The sequence below is a fragment of the Bos grunniens genome, chromosome 21 (genome assembly GCF_055505025.1).
Source record: "Bos grunniens cultivar Pamir isolate PY7600 chromosome 21, Bosgru_T2T1.0, whole genome shotgun sequence".
NCBI classification, from domain to species: domain Eukaryota; kingdom Metazoa; phylum Chordata; class Mammalia; order Artiodactyla; family Bovidae; genus Bos; species Bos grunniens.
Genome location: NC_141185.1, coordinates 5,391,110 through 5,411,394, shown reverse-complemented (window position 1 = coordinate 5,411,394; position 20,285 = coordinate 5,391,110). Strand labels below are relative to the sequence as shown.

The window sequence follows — 20,285 nt, the reverse complement described above, 5'->3', positions numbered from 1 at the left end:
TGAGCCACAACTCCTCCTGAGCCCAAACCCCCACCTGCCACCAGGGGGCTTCCTTGCTGTGTCCTGGGTCAGGTGCGAGCAGATGGCTCTGCCCCGGGTTCATCCATCTGTCTGTCCAACCATCATCCAGCGTCTACCCACCCATCCACCCACGTTTCGATCCATCTGTCTGTCCTTCCGTCTGTCAGTCCTTCTGACCATTGTCCGTCCATCCACCAATACACTCACTGACTCATTTTTCTCACGCATTTATTCATCCACTCTTCCCAGGGTGCCCACCGCGGGCCGGGCACGGTGGTCTCAGAGACAGATGCAGCTCGGAGCTGGCTGGGGGCGTGTTCAGACCTGCACGGGGCAGCCTCTACAGTGAGGCGGCAGGTTTTCTGTTTCTGCTGCGGCGAAGGGTAGTTTGGGCATGTTTGTTCAGGAGGCAAAGGGCGCGTGAAACTTGGCGACAGTGACCGAGAAAGCACGCTCATCTGAAATGCCACCTCTAGGGCTGCCCTAACACCCCCATCCCAGCCCTTCCTGCTCCGACTCTCATTGGCACAGACTGCTCTCTGGCAGACTCATTATTTAGGTTATTTTTTGTGTTGGTTGTCTGTCTCCTCCCCTGGATCATAAGATCCACAGGGAAGGGACTTTTGCCTGTGTTTACTGCTGTGTTCACTGAAGTGGCCCCGGTGCCTAGGATGTGGCATGCAGTAGGCACGACATGTTTGTGGCGTGGGTGGGAGGGATGGGCAGGGCGATGGTTGGGGGGTGGTTGGGGGGTGGTTGGGGGATGGTTGGGGGGTGGTTGGGGGCATGGTTGGGTGAGATGGTGGGTGGCATGGGCAGGGTGGGCTGTTGGGAGACCAAGCTGGGGGCTGTGGAGGTGGATAGAGGAGTGGATCTGAATGTGAACATCAAGGGGTTGCCCTCAGGACTGGGTGCCTCACAGGATGCAGGGTGCAGGGGGAAAGGTACCCAGGGCGGTTCCTGGGCTCTGGCTCGGGTGCCTGGGGCTGACACTGCAGGAAACATGGAACTCGACCTCTCCCTGTTTCTTCAGTTAGACTGCATGCCTCAAGTTCCCTCACCGTCCAGAGGACTGGCCTCCGCAGTGTAGCGTCCCAGCTGGACGTGGCCTGCTCAGAACAGGCCTGTCCACTCCCTGCTTCGGGAACCTGCGCTCCTACTAACGCAGCCTGCACGCTTGGCCAGCCACTCCCCCAGGGACACACCCGGAGCGTGCCCCGAGTGGTCCCCGACACAACGTGGGTGCCGTCCTCCTCTCGTGGAGGCAGAGACTGGGGTACGGAGGAGTCGAGAGCTCGCCCGAGGTCTCGGGGCTGGGATCTGAGGGCGGCAGCCTGGCTCCTAACAGGATGCTGGCCTGCATCTCTCTAAAGGTCAAGGTTGGCCTCAGGACCGGCCTTGGACGGGCTGCCTCTTGCCCTTTGTCCTCTGTTGTGGCAGTGGCCACTGCCAGCCTGTGTCCCCCACCCGCCCCACAGACACCTGGGCAGGAGGTGGGGATCCCCCTCTGTCAATGCGACCTGCTCAGGGTCAGCCTGCGGTCCACACACAACCCCTGCCCCAGGGTTGCCTAGAGGGGGCTGCCTGGGTGCTGCCGTGCCAACACCTCTCCCAGTCCTGCCAGCTTCCAGGTTGGCAAAACACGCACCGTGTTCCCTGGGCAAGTGCACAGCCTCCTTAATCTTCAGTGTCCATGAAGGGCTGCGTTCCGGTGTCATATGGGGGGTGAGAGTCATGAGGGCAGGGCCCATGGGTCTCAGGGCCTGGCCCGCGTCATCAGAGAGCGTCTGGTTGGGTAAGTATCCAGTGATCAAATCCGGCCCTGCTGCCTGCATGGCCCTGGATGAGTCCTTTTTCTGGGCCTCAGTGGCTCCATCTGTAAAATGGGACCATCAGCTCTGCCTCCTCCTGGGGCTGTGACGAGGACGCCCTGAGATGGCGAAGGAGGGCTTGGTTAACTAAAGCGAGGGCACAGCCAGGGAGAGGTCACCATCCTTTACAGTGGTTCCCAGTGACCAGCCTCTCACTGGAGTGGCTTCCCCTTTAGGAGCGCCCTGATTTGGTTGGAGGCAAGGTCGGGAGCCCTGGCCCCTGGTCCCCTTCCTCAGCGAGCCCTGCTCAGAGCTGGGTCCGTGCTGGGTGCTGGGGACTCAGAGTTGGATCTGGCTGGAGCCCTGGGCACACGGAGATGGATGTGGAAGCAGCAAGGGGAGTGGGGCCCAGGGTGATACGAAGGACATGGAGACCTTGGTCTGTGGCTGGGTTGCTCACAGGAGGGCCCTGGCCAGCCTCCCTGAGGCTGTGTCATTGGTGGCCGTCATCCCCACTCCCTCCCTGCTAGCTGGAGCTCCCTGGGGATGGGACTGGGCTGCCTGAGCGCAGTCTCAACTCAGAGAGTGTTTATTGAATGAATAAGTGAGGGAACGTTGATGGTTACCCGGGCAGGAGCAACTCCAGGGGAGTCAGGGAGGCCCAGGGATGGATAAGGGCTGAGCTTGGGTTTGGAGAAGTGGGGGGCGTCAGAGCCTCCCCAGGGGGTGGTCTGAAACCCGGGCCTGCAGGCGGTGGTAGTGATCATACTTTCTGAATCTGACGTCACCCGTGGCCTCTCACACACTTCTCGACACCTGGATCCCGAGGGCACTGGGACAAGGGTCCTTTGGGGTAGGTGGGAGGGAGTCCAGGTGGGCATTGACCCGCCTGCGGCCCGGCAAGGCCTCTGCCCCTGGGGCCACTGGTCAGCAGGCTCCACGTCCTGTCCCTGCCCCCACCGCGGTTATTTAAGGTCTGTGAGGAGCCCGCGGGCAGCTTCGGAAGCCACCCTGGTGGTGGCACCAGACCGACGTCTCAGGCAGCCTGACCCCTGCGCCTTCCCCCGCCACCCGCGCTCTCCATGGATTTTGTTGCTGGAGCCATCGGAGGTAAGAGTGGGCACCGTGGGGCCTCAGAGGGGGCCGTTGCTCCCGGGGGGCCTGGGTGGGGTGGGGGTGCTGGAAGGGGGCTCTTTGTCCCAGGGCAGCAGTGAGGTTTGAGGCCTCCAGGAGGTGGCTGGTGCCTGGCGGGGGGGCACAGGTGCTGGGAGGAGAGAGGAGTTTTCCCCAGAGACGACGGGGCAGGCGGCCCAGAGCCCAGGAGGAGCTGGGTGGGGGCGACTCTACTCTGGCCTGGGGCGCTCGGCCTGGAGGCCGAGGGGCGGGCAGGGGTAGGGTGCAGAGGGTGGGTGGTCTCTCTGCCTGGCCAGGGGGAGGCTGGGAGCCACGCGCATGGAGAAGGATGGGATGAGAGGCTCCAGGAGAGGTTGGATGGTGCGGACCAACTGCGAGGGCAGAGGTGTGGTGGGGGAGGGTCCCGGATGAGCCTGGCACCCCCTCGGCTCCCTGGCTGTGTGCACCCGTGGGCCCGTCCCCACCTGGCTGGGCTGTTTTCACCTCTGGAGAGAAGGCTGTTGTGAAAGCCGGATCCAGGAAGGGGATCTGCTCCTCCCAGCTCAGCTCACACAGGCTATTTTGGGTGAGGCGCCCTCGACCTCTGTCCTCTTGTGAAATGGCAGGGGCTGCTCATCAATACTTCTAGGAATAGCGTGGGGTGTTCTCTTCAGAAGGGGTGGGCAGTGCTGAGATGGGAATGACCCGGCCCAGGCCTTACCAGTGGGCTGTCTGAGGTTCCCGCTGGGGGCCGGGCCTGAGGCTTTCCTGGTCATCAGCCCCCTAAGGAGCCGGGGCTTGACCTGCCCTGGATCTCACAGCAGGAAGGGCTCCTGAGTCCCACATCTTCGCGCCAGGGCCCTGGGAAGGCCTGGGTGGAAAGGGTCCTGCTCTCTCTGCCTGGCTCTGGGACACGGGGAGGCAGACCTGGGCCTTTTCCTTGAAGAACTTGAGCTCTGGATAGCAGCAGAGCCCTGTGACAGCCATGTGACCAACGGTTTTCTGGCTCGGGGGCAGCCCTGAGTATGGGGGTCAGGGAAGGCTCCACAGAGGAGGTGATGGTGTGGCAGGGTTCTGATGGACGAGCCGGAGCGTGGTGTGGTATAACGTAAGGGTTGTGCCTGCGTGTGTGCTTAGTCGTTCAGTCGTGTCCGACCTTTTGCGACCCCATGGACTGTAGCCCGCCAGGCTCCTCTGTCCATGGGATTTCCCAGGCAAGAATACTGGAGTGGGTTGCCATTTTTTCTTCCCCATGGGACCTTTCAACGCAAGGACTGAACCCATGGTTCTTGCCACGTCTCCTGCATGGCAGGCCTGTTCTTTACTGCCAAGCCACCTGGGAAGCCATATGTAAGGGTCGAGGAAGGTAATTCTCAAGTCAGTGAGCCATTTTTTGGCTTCCCCCCTTTTTGTTCCTTCACTCGTTCGTTCACTATTATTTCATTCGTGCATATTTACTGAGTCCTGGGATACGTAATAAATAGGGCTCAGCCCCCACACACCTTCCTGTTTTCAGGTGGTCTTCATGAGCCCCCCCTCCCCCCGGATGAAACCCCAGGGACCTGCCCACTCTCTGTCTTCCGTGGGGTAGCGCCAGGGGCTTGGCTAAGACCCTGGTGTTAGGAGAGGAGAAAGTGAAGGAAGCTGGCACCTGTCCTCTTGGCAGGAGGCAGAGAGCCCTGGTCCCTGAAGTCTCGAGTTCTACTCCGTTTCATGCAAACTTGTGCTTCCAGCAATCCCTCTTGGAGGCCTGGTGCCCCGGGCTTTCTCCGTCCCCAGCCTCTGCCTGGGCCACGGCCCCTCCATCACCCCCCGCAGCTGCGAGGCGCAGTGGCTTCCTGCTTGCAGACAGACCCTTCACAGACTGAGGCTTGAGCATGAGCTCGGCCTGGCTAGGAGACAGGGCCCAGCAAATGGACCAGTTCTTCTGGAACTTGATGCTGGAGGGGAGGCTGTGGAGCACCCTTGCCTCTCAGAAGGAGGGTCCAGGGGGCCAAGACTCGGAAGGAGAGACCACTGGCAGCCTGGCTGACATCACGTTACCCTTCTGAGCCTCAGTTTCCTCATCTGTAAAATGGGGGTCACGCTCCTGCTCTATTGAGATGTGGTGTGGACAAGAAGAGCCTGGTGGGGTCTCTCTGCAGGAGCGTGGTCGGGGCCCTCCCCTCGCTGAGGCGGCTCAGTCTCCTGCTCCCCTCACCAGCTCCCCTGGTTTTCTGACAGGTGTCTGCGGTGTTGCTGTGGGCTACCCCCTGGACACGGTGAAGGTACGGTCATTGCCAGGCCCCTGCCTGGGCTTAGGTCCCCATCTATGGCCAGAAGAATTTTCTAGCCTGCTGGGCAGACCCTGTCTCTCCCCACCACCTCCCCTCGTGTACTCAGGACCATCAGAGCCCCCTTCTCCCTGCTGAGACTCAGGTCGCTCACCGTGAAGGGGGTCACAGCATGGCTGCGACCATCAGGGATTGGCTCTTGCCCTTCCCCGGGGCCTGCCGACCTCACCCCAGGCCTGGAGTCACCCCTTCCTGAAGCCTGCTTCTCCCATAGGTCAGGATCCAGACAGAGGCCAAGTACACGGGCATCTGGGACTGCGTCCGGGACACGTATCACCGAGAGCGGGTAGGCCCGGGGCCAGGGTCATGGGCAGGGGGTGGACTCTGGGGCCGCCACTCAGCAGCCAGCCTGGCAATCCTGAGCTCCTCTCCGAGCCTTCCAAGTGGGAATAGCTGTACCAGGCCCCCGGATTCCTCTGAGGACGAGAGCTGGGGTTCTGGCACATAGGAGACGCTCAGAGTGAGGTCCTGCCTCCAGGAGAGGGTCTGGAGGGGGCATCTGGGGACTTCAAAGCTCAAGGGAGGACCACCAGGCGGGGCACCCCTCCAAAGAATGTTGGGTGGAGTCATCAGGGGTCCAGCTCAGAGCCCCATCTGGAGGAGGGGTCTCAGGGACACTTGCCGAAGTGAACTTGGGAGTCGGTGCTGGCCAGAGGGGAGCGAAAGAGAAAGAGCAGTGGCCACGCTGCTAATTCAGCACCACTGTGGTCGCAGCAGCCCCCAGGCGGGCCTGGCCTCCGGGGTGTTACAAGCCCCATTGTATAGCTGAGGAAGCTGAGGCCGCCTTGCTGAGGTCCCGCAGCGGAGGGGTGAGGTGAGAGCCAGCTCCTTGGTCCAGGGGCCCCAAGGGCAGCCGGCCCTCCTGCCCCACCGCTGGCCAGGCCTCCGGCCTGACTCGGGCCCCGGGGCCTCTGCCCCTGCCGCCAGGTGCGGGGCTTCTACAGGGGCCTCTCGCTGCCCGTGTGCACCGTGTCCCTGGTCTCGTCCGTGTCCTTTGGCACCTACCGCCACTGCCTCGCGCACATCTGCCGGGTCCGCTACGGCAGCGCTGACGCCAAGCCCGCCAAGACCGACATCACGCTCTCGGGGTTTGCCTCTGGCCTCGTCCGCGTGAGTAGGGGAGGGGTGAGGCAGTCCGGGGGACACAAGTTGGGGGACAGGTGGATGGAGGCGGGGGTACTGTGGCTGAGGATGCAGCTGACTCGGTAACCGAGGGCAGGCTAGGGGGCCTGTCTGAGCTTCCGTCTCTTCATCTGTAAGAGGTGTGCTAAGGTCACATGTGTGAAGCCCCCAGCCCGGGGGGCTAACCGGTGGGAGCACCTATGAGATGGCAGCCCATAGTATGAGTAAAACGATCCTGTGTTATAATATATGTTAGTATTGTCAGTGTTCACATTAAGGGTTGCATTACTCTTGACATTAGTTAAATAACACATCAATATGTCGATCCCTGGGTCAGGAAGATCCCCTGGAGGAGGAAATGGCAACCCACTCCAGTATTCTTGCCTAGAGAATCCCATGGACAGAGGAGCCTGGCGGGCTACAGTCTGTGGGGTCTCACAGAGTGGGACACGACTGAGCGCTTGAGCAGCGGCAGTCGTGAGCAGATGAATGGTGTGACTGAGTACTGTCATGAAGTGGAGTCACACTGACCTGACACCTACTGTGTGGCGGGAGCTCTGCCAGCAGGGGATGTGCAGCTGAAGGAAGGGCTGGCTCCGGCCGGGTGGGCAGAGCTGGCTTCGAGCCCGCCCCACTGTGGCCCATGGGCCAGCGCGGGGCTTCCCAGGACTCACGCTCCGTTGGAGAGCACTGTGGGCCGCGGAGGCTAAGGGAGCCCTGGGGCAGGGCTCCCAGGTGGCGCTGCCTCCTCACCGTGCCCCCCTCCCCCAGGTGTTCCTGACCTCACCCACCGAGGTGGCCAAGGTCCGCCTGCAGACACAGACGCAGGCGCAGCAGCGGCGGCGGCCCTCGGCCTCGGGGCCCTTGGTGCCCTTGGCCGCGCCTCCCCCCTGCCCCGTGCCCCCCGCGGGTCTGCTGCCCGGGCCCAGGTACCGCGGGCCGCTGCACTGCCTGGCCACGGTGGCCCGGGAGGAGGGGCTGCGCGGCCTCTACAAGGGCAGCTCGGCCCTGCTCTTCCGGGACGGGCACTCCTTCGCCACCTACTTCCTCTCATACGCCACCCTCTGTGAGTGGCTGACTCCCGCTGGCCAAAGCCGGCCAGGTGAGCAGGGGGGCCTGGGGCCTGGGATGGTGCAGGTTAGGGTATGTAGGGGGGTGGTCAGCCCAGCCGGCATTGCAGCCTGGAGAGGAGACGGATCGAGGCCACGCTGGCCCCGGGGCCCCCAGGTGGGATGCTCGTGGCCCCCAACACGAGTCAGAACAGGCCTGCTCCAGGTGGCGGTGGACAGGTCACACGGGTGGCAAGAGCCCAGGGCACCCTCACGGCCAGGAGGCCCTGCCTCGGGTGCCTGCCCTACCCTGCCCAGTCTCCCCGGCGCAGCTTCTAACCGAGGCGCCCGTGCGCTCTCCCCGCAGATGTCTCGGGCGTGCTGGTGGCCGGTGGCTGTGCCGGGGCGCTGGCCTGGGCCGTGGCTACCCCCATGGACGTGATCAAGGCGCGCCTGCAGGCGGACGGCCGGGGCCGCCAGCGCTACCGTGGCCTCCTGCACTGTGTGCTGACCAGCATTCGGGAAGAGGGGCCGCGCGTGCTCTTCAAGGGGCTGCTGCTCAACTGCTGCCGTGCCTTCCCCGTCAACATGGTGGTGTTCGTGGCTTACGAGGCCGTGCTGAGGCTCACGCGGGGCCTGCTCACATAGCTGCTGCCCCCCACCCACTCCGGGGGTGGGGCACCAACCTGCCAAGAGCTCCCAGAGGGGCCTGCAGGAGCTAGAGGCGGCGGAGGGGAGTGCGAGGCTCTGGATCCAGGGGGCTACTACCCCCCAGCATGGCCAGGGCCTCCCCGCCCGGCGATGGACCACGAGGGGAGGTCCGGGGGCCCGCCCGGCCATGGCCAAGTTGACCTGAGGGTCAAAGCCAGGGAGGGGCAGGTGGGCCCCCAGGGATGAGGATGTGTTGGCCTGGGGCTGTCTGTGCATTTGGTTGGTGGGGCCATCCCCGGCTTCCCTTTCAGCCTTTCCCCGACGCCTCGTGTCCTCAGGGCGCCCCTGAGTCCGCCTGACACCGTTCCTGCACCCCACCCCTCCTCAGTCAGCTCTCCCTGCTGTGCAGGCCGCCCTTCAGGCCTGGGACCCAGGTACAGCTGTCGGGCGCCTGCCTGCTTGGTCCCTGCACCAGGCAGCCCCGGGAGCTGTGTGAGGTCTGGTCCCCCTTGTTCTCCTGCAGAAGCAGGACTCAGAGGGGAGCTGTTGCTAATAAAATGTTTTTCTCAGGCTGCTCAGGCATGTTGCTCTGTGGTCTGTGGGGCTGGTGACTGGTTTTCCCCATTGTCAGCTGGTCCTCAGAGGCCAAGGCCCTCGCCAACTGAGTGGCCGAGGTGCCCACCAGGCGGACGGTGCATGGAGGCCCAGCCCAGCTCCCCCTGACTCCCCTGGTCTGTGCGAGGAGCCCGCCGCAGCATGAAGCCAGTTCTCCTCACCCCTCTACCCCGTCCCAAACCCACCCGCTTTCTGAGTCAAGACAGGGCCCGGAGGAGGGGCGGTCCATGTATCCTCAGCACTGCTGGGTCCTCAGGCAGGTCATCACAACGGCTCAGAGGGGGAGCCAGGCCTGCCCAGGGCCACACAGCATGGAGGACGGGGGACCTCACACCCGCACTTCTGAGATCCCAGCCCTCTCTCAGGCACCACGTGGCTTCCAGGGATGGTCCAGCATGAACAGCTAGGTGCCCACTGAAGCAGCCCTCTGATAAAGCCAGGCGACCCCTGCCTGGACACTCACTCATTCGGACACCAGCCTTGACTGTGACTTTGGACTGAAGGACATTCAGGGTTCTGGCTGAACGGAAAACTCTTTCCTGTTCCCAGAAAACATGGGTGGACCCTCCTCTGGCCTCTCCTGTCCCAAAACCCAGGCATTTGCTTACCCCTGTGCTCTCTATGGGAGCACCTCTCCCCGCCCCTGCCTGGACGACCACAGGTCCCAGATGGCACTTTTTCCAGGAAGCTCTCCCTGCCTGCCCTCGGCTGCGGGAAGGTCTCTCCTGCTTTGCCCCCCTGGGACCCCCGCTCACCGTCTGGTCACTTATCCATCTCCTGCCCCCACCCCCACCCCACCCGAGACTGCAAGCTGCCTACGGGCAGCATGCTCGGTATGGGTTATACTCAGGTCAGAGCCTGGCACACAGCCGGTGCTCGAGGGTTTGTGTGTGATACCGGTGTCATACAGCTGGTGCTTGTGCTTGTGTGTGTGTGTGTGTGTGTGTGTGAGATACCGGTGTCATATAGCCAGTGCTCAGGTGTGTGTATATGTGTGATACCGGTGTCATACAGCTGGTGCTCGTGTGTGTGTGTGATACCAGTGTCATACAGCCAGTGCTTGTGTGTGTGTGTGTGTGAAACTAGTGTCATACAGCCAGTGCTCGTGTGTGTGTGTGTGTGTGTGTGTGTGATACCGGTGTCATACAGCCAGTGCTCGTGTGTGTGTGTGTGTGAAACTAGTGTCATACAGCCAGTGCTCGGGTGTGTGTGTGTGTGTGTGTGTGATACCAGTGTCATACAGCTGGTGCTTGTGTGTGTGTGTGTATGTGTGTGATACCGGTGTCATACAGCTGGTGCTTGAGGGTGTGTGTGTGTGATACCAGAGTCATACAACCAGTGCTTGGGGGGTGTGTGTGTGTGTGATACCGGTGTCATACAGCTGGTGCTTGTGTGTGTGTGTGTGTGTGTGATACCAGTGTCATACAGCCAGTGCTCGGGTGTGTGTGTGTATGTGTGTGATACCAGTGTCGTACAGCCAGTGCTCGGGTGTGTGTGTGTGTGTGTGTGAGATACTGGTGTCATGCAGCTGGTGCTTGAGGGTGTGTGTGTGTGATACCAGTGTCATACAACCAGTGCTCGGGGTGTGTGTGTGTGTGTGATACCGGTGTCATACAGCTGGTGCTCGGCGTGTGGTGTGTGTGTGTGGAATGCACGAATGCGTGCGTGAGCGAGGCCCCGCAGAGCGTTCCTGGGGGTTCACTGGCACGCTGGTGAAGATGCTGGGGCGTCCTGGCCAGGTGCTGGCAGAAGGGGTCAGCTCACAAAAGGGTTCAACCGCTGTCGAGCCCTGTGTCATCTTCCTGACGAGAGCGCTGCTAGCCTGCCCAGGTGCTTTGGCCCTGGAGATTGGGTTACGCCTTCCTCCAGGGGAGGGGGTGGTCACCGGGCACTGGCCCTGCCATGCTGGGGAAGCGGCTCTGCCTCGCTCGGGCCACAGCCGTGGAGAGGCGAGGTCCTCTGGAGCTCGGAAATGAAGGGTGGGGAGAAGGGCTGGCCCAGAGTCCACAGGGCGCTTCCCAGGTGGCGAGGTGGTAAAGATCCCATCTGCCGACGTAGGAGATGTGGGGACGTGGGGTTGGGGCCGGCCCGCCTCTCCACCTGCGTGGGCTCTTGCTGCCCCTCAGACCCAGCTCCATCGGGTCCACCAGACTGGGCACCCCTGAGGTGCCGTGAGGTCTGAGGGGATGGACAGTAACAGTCATGGCAGCTGGGGACCGAATCCAACCTCACCCCTCAGACAGCGCTGGGCTGCACACCTGCCCATCCTGATTCAGGGCTTCTTTCGGGAACTGTAAGAATCCTCTGTTTTTTAGCAAAACGTGGGGGGTGGGAGCGTCTGTGGCCCTTACCAGCAGTGACTTTGGGCATTGACCTCTGACCCAAGGCCCAGCTGACCCAAACATGAGGTGTCTGTCGTTGCTTCTGTTACATCAGGGGGTGGGGGTGAGGTCCCTGCCCCCCGCCTCCGTCATTGGCTGCTGTGGGGCTGCAGCCCTGTCCTCTGAGACCCAGGACAACGCCCACCCTCCCTGGGGCCTTGGCTGTGGTCCCTCCTGAGAGATGGGCACAGGGGAGCAGAGAGATCACCTTAGCTGCCCAGCCACACTGCCCCGCCCTCTGCTGGGGGCTCATCTCCAGTCCGGAGGGAGTAGAGGCTGGGCGAGGAGACGGGACGTGCTCCCGATCCTGGCGCTGCCCAGGTGGGAACCTCGTGCGGGCACAGCACAAGACAGGGCAGGCCCGTCTGACACGACCTCACGGGGCGGCCTTGGACAAGTCGCTGTGCTCTCTGCTGGACCTCAGTCTTCCCGCCTGCAGTATGAGGCGGGCAGGCAGCGCAAGCCCTGGGCTCATCCGCCCGGGCCCTTGCTCTGCGACCCCTGCAAATGGCCTGGGGCCACTATCTACACAGCACCTTTCAGACCACCCCCATGGCCACTTCCCTCGACCACAAAATGCGGACATCTGTCTGCGTTCTCCAAGGCTGTCAGGAACATCCAGTGAGTGTGGGAGCCAGCGCCACGCAGGGCTGTGATCCCATCCCACGCGTGCCAGGGGGACCTCTGCAGGCTCAAGGGCATCCACGGCATGGCCCTGGGCCAGAGTGAGGCCCCTGCTCGCTCCTCAAACCCCAGACAGCACAGTGACACAGGTGGGACCACAGGAAGTTTATTGTCATGAGAGAGACCGGAGTAGGGTGCCCAGGAATGGACCCTGTGCCTCCAGAAGGGACAGATACTTGGACCAAGGGCTTTCCCTGGGACAGGTCTGTGCTTTTCCACAGCTGCACAGGGCGCTCCACCAAGCAGGCCTCCCATGGACACGCGGCCGCGGCCTCGAGGGCTGCTGGCGGCATCTAACTACGTCCGCCCGTCTGGGGACACAGGCAGGGCCTGCTGTGTGCAGACAGACCTCCACACCAGTCAGGTGTCAAAACAAAAGGATCTGCAAAGGCAACAGACTGGTCTCAGTGTCCGGCTCGGTCAGAGTGGAACAGCCATTGGTTCCCCAGATGGAGTGTCTAGGATTACTCGGTGGATAGAGCATTAGTTCGCTCAGGGAAAGGCGCGTCACTTCTGGAGTACAGTACATGCATGGCCTGGAGTTTAGTAAGTAAACTGGAAAGTTTCACCCATAAAGACTCAATTTAGTAAAAATTGGCCAACTCAGGCCAATACTCAGAAACGTTAAAGGCAGCTTTTAAGCTGTGAGATCTTGGAATTTAAAGTTTAGCAAAGCCTTTGGCCATCATTTCATCTTCAATAAGATGGGAGGGGGGCATGGGCTGAAATGCCTCTTGTGCCCATTAAGCTTTCTTACATTACTGTTTCAAAGCACTTAAAAAAAAGTTTTATGGCAACACCATGTTGATTCCAGGTACGTATAGATGGACTATATATCCTTTTATAGAGCAGGTGGAAGAATGTGTTTGGACGCAGGATGCTTTCAAACAGGGAGTGGTCCTGTGGACCACAACAGGCTGGTTGGTGGACATCCAGCCCCAGGGGCTGCTTTGTGGGAGGAACTCCAGCTGGACTTGTCTGTGTGACCACACGATACTACCCGGCACCCAGTTACCCACAGGGGCCGGAATGACATTCAAGGGAAGAAACAGCGCTGAGAGAAACACAGAACTTACAGATCTGGGCCAATAATTACCATTTGATAGAGCCTAGGGCAGCAGCAGGGGGGTGCTGATTTGACTGAGTTGGGATTATGGGTAAATTACATCTCTGAGTAAGCATAGAGGAAGTGAGCGTTACTGAAAGTCGTAGGACAGCTTCCGGGGGGTCATGAATTCTTTCACGATCTCGTCGGTGACCTCCTTGCGCCGGGCCTGGTGCTCGGCAATCAAGGGCTGCAGGACTTCGATGAGCTCCTTCTTGAGCTCGCCGGTGAGCATGGCCCCGCTCGTGTAGTCCTGAGCGGGAGGAGACAGGCCACATGAGGCGGCTGTGCGCGCCCGGCCACCTCCCTCCCTCGACGGCACCCACGCAGAGCCTGGCACACTGGCCACACGGAAACATAAGGGCCTTAAACCACTCTTTTCTGAAAACGCCTCTGGGCTCTGCGGGCAGCTGTGACTCAGCTGACACATGAGGACGAAGAGCAGGGCCGGGCACCCCACCTGCGCGCCAGGTCAGCGGAGTCCAAGACCCGAAGCCATGGCTGAGCCTTTCAACCTTACTGGCGTCTCTAAAATCTTCGCTGAATTTGTTTTCATCTTCTGATTGTGATAGTAAAATGTACTTGTTGAACAAACTTAACAAAGTACCTAAAGCTGACAAAAAGCAGCAAAGGAAAGGGAAAAACTCCCCTGCAGATTCCGGGCCCAGAGGCTGAGCCTGCGTGAGCGTCCCGGCCTGCTTTCTGTCAGATTGATTAGGGCCCAGAGGCTGAGCCCGCGCGAGCGTCCCGGCCTGCTTTCTGTCAGATTTGTTCTCTGCGGTGTATTTAGACTTGGTGGGTCTCGCCGCGCGGCCAGTTTGGGGTCCTTCTGCCACTAGCACTGGCCAATCCTCCTGCGTGATCAAAGCCTCCCGCCTGCCTGAGAATCCCTCCTGACGATTCTTAGTTAAGGCTTCCTCTGCTATACAGTCTGTTCTGAACTTTCTGCTAACACCATTTCAACATGTTTGCATACAGAGCTCTTTCTTACTCAGGATTAGTTTCTTGGAAAAGATGCCAAGGACTGGAAATCCTGAGGCAGAGGCTACGAATGCTCCCCGGGCTCTCGGGCTCACTGCGCCCCGGAATTACAATCACTGTAATACGACACAAACCCGCTGGGGAGGCTCGGGGACGGTGTCAGCACTGACGGGTCTCATTTTACCTTCTGCTTCCCTGATGACCAGGAGGATCTAATCTTACAGTGTGGCTACTACTAGTTTGTATTTTCTCTTTTGGGAACCATCCGTTCACGAGGTTTCCAGGCACGTGGTCATGAAGATGACCAACCTACTCAGCTCTGATCTCGTCTCAGCTGAGCGCCGGCCCCGTAGACCCAGGCCCCGGGAACGCTGGCCGCAGGGCATTCCAGGGCCCTCACAGGCACAGCCCCGCCTTACCCTCCTGATCTGCTCCAGCTTGTCATCATCCTCCAGGAAGAAGGTCAGGTACATGAAGGACACATCCACGTCACAGTTGCCCCCAAACTGCCGGTGCTCCTCAACGGTGTCCCTGCCTCCGGAGAAGGCGTGCTTGTTGACCTGCACCAGGAGAGGGCACACGGATGCTCGCCAGGCGGCCCCCTGTGTGGTGAGGGGAGCCCGCAAACCGCCCTTTCCTGTGGAGCCTGGGGACTGGCCACTGCGGGGCTCACTGCAGAGAAGGGGGCTCTAGAGGGTGGGTGAGCTCTGACCCCTCCCCCGACCCACAGAGACAGAACAGAATCAGAAAAACCACAGCACTGCCCCTGCAGAAGCTTGGGCAAATGTCCTCACCTGTCCGCAGGCTCACCTAGATGACAGACACAGCCACCCGCCCCTCCCTGGGGACAAGGACAGGAGGCACAGAGACAGCCACAGGGAGGCAGAGCCCGTGCAGGGCCTGGGTGGAGTGGGGGGTGGACAGGGCCACAGGCAGCGCCCACCTGAACAGGCACTTCCAGAAGCTGACAACAGACAGGTTCAGAAACTAACAAAATGGCTTGTAGGACTGAAGATAACCCTAGAGAAGTCAGGGTCAAGAGCAGAGAGAAGAAAAGCCCAGAAGTGGAGAGTTCCTCCAATGGTCTTTTAGCGAGTGTCTGAGAAACCTTCCATGTACAAACGTATTTTCCCGTGGGGAGAAGAGTGCGCAGAGTCAGTGGTCTCAAGGAGATGTCTGGTAAGCCTCCCAGAAGGACTCCGGGCAGATTCCTGACTGGATCGCCCAGAAGAATGTGGGGGCAGAGGCTGGCAGGCAAGGCCTTTCTGGTGGGGATGCTAAACGGCTCCGAGAAACACTGGAAGCTCTGACAAGGCCCCCGCTACTAGGCAGCTGTCCAGTGATCCATGTTGGGACTGAAATCTCAAATCTGGGCCACCATCTACAGGCAGTAACCACTTGTACACACGATCTCACGTGAGCTTTGCCTCTAGTCTGCAGTTCTGTAGAGCGGCTCCCGCTGGACAGTGATACCTGATGACCGTGGTCCCTTACCAACAGCAGGTGAGCGGCAGGAGCCCGACGCCAGGCCACGGGCCAACCTGGGTTACGGCTGGCCCTCTGCGACCCGGCTGTGTGAACGCAGAGAAGCTGCCAGACACTCTAGGCCTATCCCCTTGCGCAGGCAGTGGACGCAGCGTCCAGGAGGGTCTGAGGACTCCGTGAGCTCACGCAGGTGAGCGTGTGGCAGGCGACCACAGTCAGGCCGCAGTGTTCCTAGCACTCTACTCTTAATTCTTGGGACGGGGCTGGAGCAGATGCCCCCTCTCTGGGCTGAAGACTCTGCTTCTGGAGTTGAAGTGGGACTTAGGGATTGGGGACAAGGGCCTGGCCTGACCCTGTCCTGTCCCCCAAGGTGCTAGCAATCTTGGCAGCCAGGGTGATTCCTGACGCTTGGGTCTCTGCTGGCCCCTTCTTTTATAACAACTTCTCAAAAAAATGAAAGGAAATGACTTCTCTGCAGGAGGGAACAGGAGTGTCCCTCCCCTTCTTCTGCATTCCAGGTGCTGGAATTTTTAGCCAGAAGTGAAAGAGAAAGAAAAAGCCCTGCTCACACCAGCCTCCACCTGAGGCTGGGAAAGCTGGCGGCTGCCACTTCCCGGAGGACTGTTCTGATACTAAGGGCTCCCCATTGTCAACCAGAAAGCGGGACTTTCCAGGAGGGGCAGGGGCCTGGACTGACTCATGGTGGCATTACACGCCCCAAATGTAGTTTCGGTCACTCCTGTTGTAATCTTCCAGACCACAAACACACACACAGTTCCAACTAAAATGTCCACAGCTTTGTGCAACAGTGAGGGGTCTGTATGAACACTGGCAGCTCAGAACCGAGCAACGAAGTGCGGGCCTGAAAAGTAAGGAAGCTCAAACGAATTCCCATTTCTCGTTTCTCTGGTGACTTGAAAAATATTTACTGAGCTCCTGCTGCACGTGGGTTGGGAGCAGCACTCCTGGCCAGGACCTGACTGGCCTGTGGAAGGACACTTGTCAATACTGAGTCTCAGCGGGAACGCTCCGGAGAGAACCAGCCCCTACACCCTGGTGCGGGAACACGGTGCGTGGGCTAGGAGGGCACCTTCGGTTTCTGGGGAAAACTGGGTCGAGCTGGTCATCCTCGCTGGGCCTCACCCTTCTCATCTTAAAGGGACACATCAGTGAGAATAAAAACCAAAACATACAGAGAGTGCGTGGTCCAGCTCCTGGAATACAACTGGTGCTCAGAAGTACACTAAATTTTCTCTATTGTTTAGCTGTAACCAAAGAAAATTGCCATGATTTTGTTTTCAGAACAATGTTGGTGAGGAAATCAGAGAAGAAAAAAAAGAAAAAAAAAACAAAAAAAACTCCCAAGTTTTGCCTACATGAAAAGACACAAGCACATTCACTTCGTATCTGGGAACGGGGCAGGCTGCCTGGACCCTGGAACTCAGGGTGCCCGTGGTGGCCAAAGGACAGAGCGGTAGTGTGTGAGTCCCCCGAGGCCTGGGCCGCGCTCACCTTGGTCTTGATCTGCTTGGCCGTGTCCGTGAGGAAGATGGAGGAGTTGGGGTCACTGGCACTCATCTTGGTCTGGGCCCCCTGCAGGGCAGGGAAGAAGGTCGAGTGCAAGAGGGCTGGCTTGGGGTAGCCGATCCTGGGGGCCACGTCCCTGGTCATCCTGAAGTACGGGTCCTGTGGGGAGGCAGGGGCAGGGGGAGATGAGGGCTGCCCTCAGCTGGCAGGCACCTCCCGAGTAACTCTGCCCTGCACCACCATCAGACCCTCCTTTCCACCCCTGAAGCGGGTGAAGACCCCTGCTAACATCCAGGCTGACGGAACCCTGGCTCTGCCTCCTAACCTGGTCGATGGCGCACGGGATGAGGCACTGGACGTCCGTCCGGTCTCGGAAGATCTGAGGGAATGAGTTGCTGAAGGAGGGAGCGGCCTGGATGGCAGGAAAACTGATCTTCCCTGGGAGGGAGGACAAAACATTTTTATACCTGAGACTGGTTTCTGCCTGGAACTGTAGAAGGGATGAACAAAAACGGGCTTTTCTCCCCCCTGGAAAAGTAACACTCGTTAAAGAAAATCTGAAACCTACAGAGAAGGATTGCTGGGAGGAAGGAAGAAAAATCTGCAGTGCCAGTTCCTGCCTTTCTCATCCATTTCCCCCCCATTTCAGTGAGCTTCTCCTCTGCTCTGCTCTTCACAGCTTCCACTTCGTGACGCTTACCCACGCTCTCTCCTGTGCCTCAGCCACTCTCTAGCCACTGGGTGTCCAGGTTGTTCCTCAGTGTCAATTAGTATAACTAATTATGACATTTTGGGATGTAAAACTGTTCTTAATATTTTGGATGCTGCTGCTGTTAACACTGCTATTGTATTTGCTCAGACCTGAGGAAGCAGAATTCTGGGGTCAAAGGGCACGGATCCTGGTGTGACCCTCGACGCGTGGAGGCAGGCCAGGCCAGGACGTTTCCGGGACGGCCTGGGGTGGGTCCGGCCTGGAGTCCTGTCTCTGTGACGCTTGTTCCTGGCAGCTGTTTTCTCCCCTCTGCGGAAAGACACCGCTCATTTCTGGGCTCCTGCCTGTCTCTGGGGGTCCACGCAGCAGCTCCGTGGGCACCCGTGTCTCCTTTACAGCACTGAGCATCCTGGGCTCGGGGCCTCCTGTCTACACCCCACGACTCTACAGAAAAGTGTCACCGCGTCCCCATTTTATGTACTGGACACCAGCCCGGATCACCACTGGGTTCCCAGAGCTAGGGTGCAGCTCTGAGAGGCCAAGCCTAGACTCACACCTGGGTCTCAGCAGCACAGAATGTGCGGCTACTCGCCACAGCCCCATCTCCACATTGGCTCGGGGCAGCTTCAGAGAAGTCTCCCCATTCACTGCCTGGATTCCAGGATTAAAACACTGTTTCAAAGTAGAAAAAAGTACAAACAAACCCCCAAAAACCATTTCCAAAGCAAAAGGTTTATGCCCCAAGTGTCAGGAATGAATCTGACTGAGGCATCAAAGGGTTCTGCTCCTGTGAAAAGCCTCCCAGCAGGACCTCTGTGGTGTTTCTCTTCCGACACGCCCCGCAGCTGTGCTCCCCCACAGTGGGGCATGCCTGGTACAGGCGCCCACAGATACATCCTGGGAGCTCCATGCTGGCAGCTAGTGGGCCAGGGGCTGGGCGCCTAAAATAAAGGGAGGGGTCAGGAGACCAGCCAGTAGTCTCAGGACTGACTCTTAGCTCAAGGAGCTGAGGGTCTGAAAGAAGAGATGGTCACTGCATCTGAAAGGGGTGCAGAGACACGGGACAGGGAGGTCAGTGTGTGCACAGAGGCCTGTCTGCTGGGCACTGAGCCTGGCAGAAAAGCAAGGCAGGCAGGTGGGCAGGGTGGCTCCTCCCGGAGGTGGGGAGTGAGGCCCAGGGAGACAAAGATGGCTGGTTCCAGCCACAGAGCAGCCCTCCTGCAACCCGGGTCCCGCCAAGGCCTCCACACCGACGGGCTCCCAGGAACAGGTGGAGGGTCGAAGTCATCCACAGCCTCCTTTTCCTTCTAACCTCAAAACGGACGCGGCAGGAGAGGGACAGGGTGTGACCTGAGGGGATACTCCACGTGGCCCAGAAAAGGGGCCAAATGCATCACTTTACATTCAGGGAAAACCCACCTTTTTAAAGAGACAAACTGCAAACCACCCCAGAGATAGTGCAGCCTCGCACAGGCACCCGGCACACGCCCCCCTCCTTTGTGCTCGGCTCCTCTCTGAGGGGCCAGCGGGCGCTGTGGGCAGTGTGGGCTTACCAATGCAGTCGCTGTCAGTGAAGCCGAAAATGCCTTTCACTTGGTTGAAGGTGACGTGCTTCTGGATCTTCACCACGTTCTTGTAGAAGCCAGGGCTCATCCTGTGAAGAAGGTCAGAGTCAAACCCAGAACTGGAGGGTGGTGGCCGAGGGCAAAGCAGCAGACAGCACGGCCACGGGGGGCCGGGTCAGCTGGGGAGGAAGGCGCTCTGCTGCCCCCTGTGGGCAGAGAGGCCGGGGGCAGGCGAGGCGGACACGCCCCTGCCTGTGGAAGGACGTCAGCTCGAAGCTGAGCAGCACAGGAGGCAGGAGCACAGCAGACGCAGACTCAGGGGCTCATGTGAAGGGTGTCAGCTCTGCCGGGATCACTGGCTGAGCGTGCGGGGCTTCAAGTTTGGGGGCTCCAGGGCAGTCTATCTGTTGGGACGGACTGTGTGCTTTGTTGTGGGAGATTACTGCTGGCCCTGGAGCAACATGGGTCCACTTACACGTGGTACTTTTCAGTACTGCAGTGCTGCACTGGCTCGGCTGGTTGAGTCTGCGGAAGTGGGGAAACCATGGCTAGAGAGAGCCAGTGGTGAGTTAAAGGCAGATTAACCTTCTCATCATTCAAGGGTATTGGCAACTTGCAGCCGCACAGAGTATCTGGGTAGAAACTGATGGGCCCTGGAAGGAGGGTTTGTCTCTGTGAGCTGCTCTGGCCTGCATCTGGCCATCGCTACCCCCTCCACAAGCTAAGGATGGAAGTCTTAGCTGTCAATAAACCAGGAAACCAGACCATAACATTGAATAAAGGAAGAAAACACTCTGCAGACCTCAAGACCCTTCAGCTGTTTCTGAAGCAGCCCTGGCTGCGATGGCCTGTCTACAGCCTGCGTTCACTCATTTAAAAGGTGGCCAGGCGTTTGCCCCTTACCCCATGTAGTCAAGGTCAGAGAAGATGAACGTTTTGTTGATGTCAAAGCCGCAGGCGATGATATCCTTGGCGTTCTCCACGGCGTAGCCATAGGCCTGATCCAGGGTCAGGTCCTTCCACAGGTACTTCTCGTCATCAGTCATCTGGATGACCAAGGGGACGTTGAACACATCCTGCAGCCACCTGGGAGACACGGGGGAGGGAGGCCCACGCCTTATTTTTCTGCA

General features: G+C 59.7%; 2 protein-coding genes across 5 annotated transcripts in view; one reads left to right on the top strand and one right to left on the bottom strand.

The window, feature by feature from the left end:
- The first annotated feature begins 2,801 nt into the window (after window positions 1-2,801).
- Window positions 2,802-8,674, top strand: SLC25A47 (solute carrier family 25 member 47). The gene is made up of 6 exons (XM_086365134.1): window positions 2,802-2,942; window positions 5,169-5,212; window positions 5,493-5,564; window positions 6,206-6,388; window positions 7,172-7,502; window positions 7,817-8,674. The coding sequence occupies exons 1-6, from the start codon at window positions 2,915-2,917 to the stop codon at window positions 8,095-8,097; spliced, it is 939 nt and encodes a 312-aa protein (XP_086221260.1). The 5' UTR covers window positions 2,802-2,914; the 3' UTR covers window positions 8,098-8,674.
- Window positions 8,675-11,870: 3,196 nt separating this feature from the next.
- WARS1 (tryptophanyl-tRNA synthetase 1) overlaps window positions 11,871-20,285 on the bottom strand; it is a 28,798-nt gene continuing 20,383 nt past the window's right edge. For all 4 annotated transcript variants that reach the window (XM_086365131.1, XM_086365129.1, XM_086365133.1 and 1 more), the window contains exons 6-11: window positions 20,059-20,241; window positions 19,144-19,244; window positions 17,204-17,316; window positions 16,864-17,037; window positions 14,286-14,426; window positions 11,871-13,138 (exon numbers count right to left, since the gene is read on the bottom strand). In XM_086365131.1, the coding sequence (XP_086221257.1) occupies window positions 12,977-13,138; window positions 14,286-14,426; window positions 16,864-17,037; window positions 17,204-17,316; window positions 19,144-19,244; window positions 20,059-20,241 (874 nt within the window). In that variant the 3' untranslated portion in view covers window positions 11,871-12,976. The remainder of the gene's footprint in view (window positions 13,139-14,285; window positions 14,427-16,863; window positions 17,038-17,203; window positions 17,317-19,143; window positions 19,245-20,058; window positions 20,242-20,285) is intronic.

What these genes read in the sequence shown, in the direction of transcription:
- SLC25A47 (XM_086365134.1), top strand. Translation starts at nt 2,915, where the DNA reads ATGGATTTTGTTGCTGGAGCCATCGGAG. An exon ending in TGTTGCTGGAGCCATCGGAG is followed by an intron (nt 2,943 to 5,168) that starts GTAAGAGTGGGC and finishes GTTTTCTGACAG; the next exon opens with GTGTCTGCGGTGTTGCTGTG. An exon ending in TTGCCTCTGGCCTCGTCCGC is followed by an intron (nt 6,389 to 7,171) that starts GTGAGTAGGGGA and finishes CCCCTCCCCCAG; the next exon opens with GTGTTCCTGACCTCACCCAC.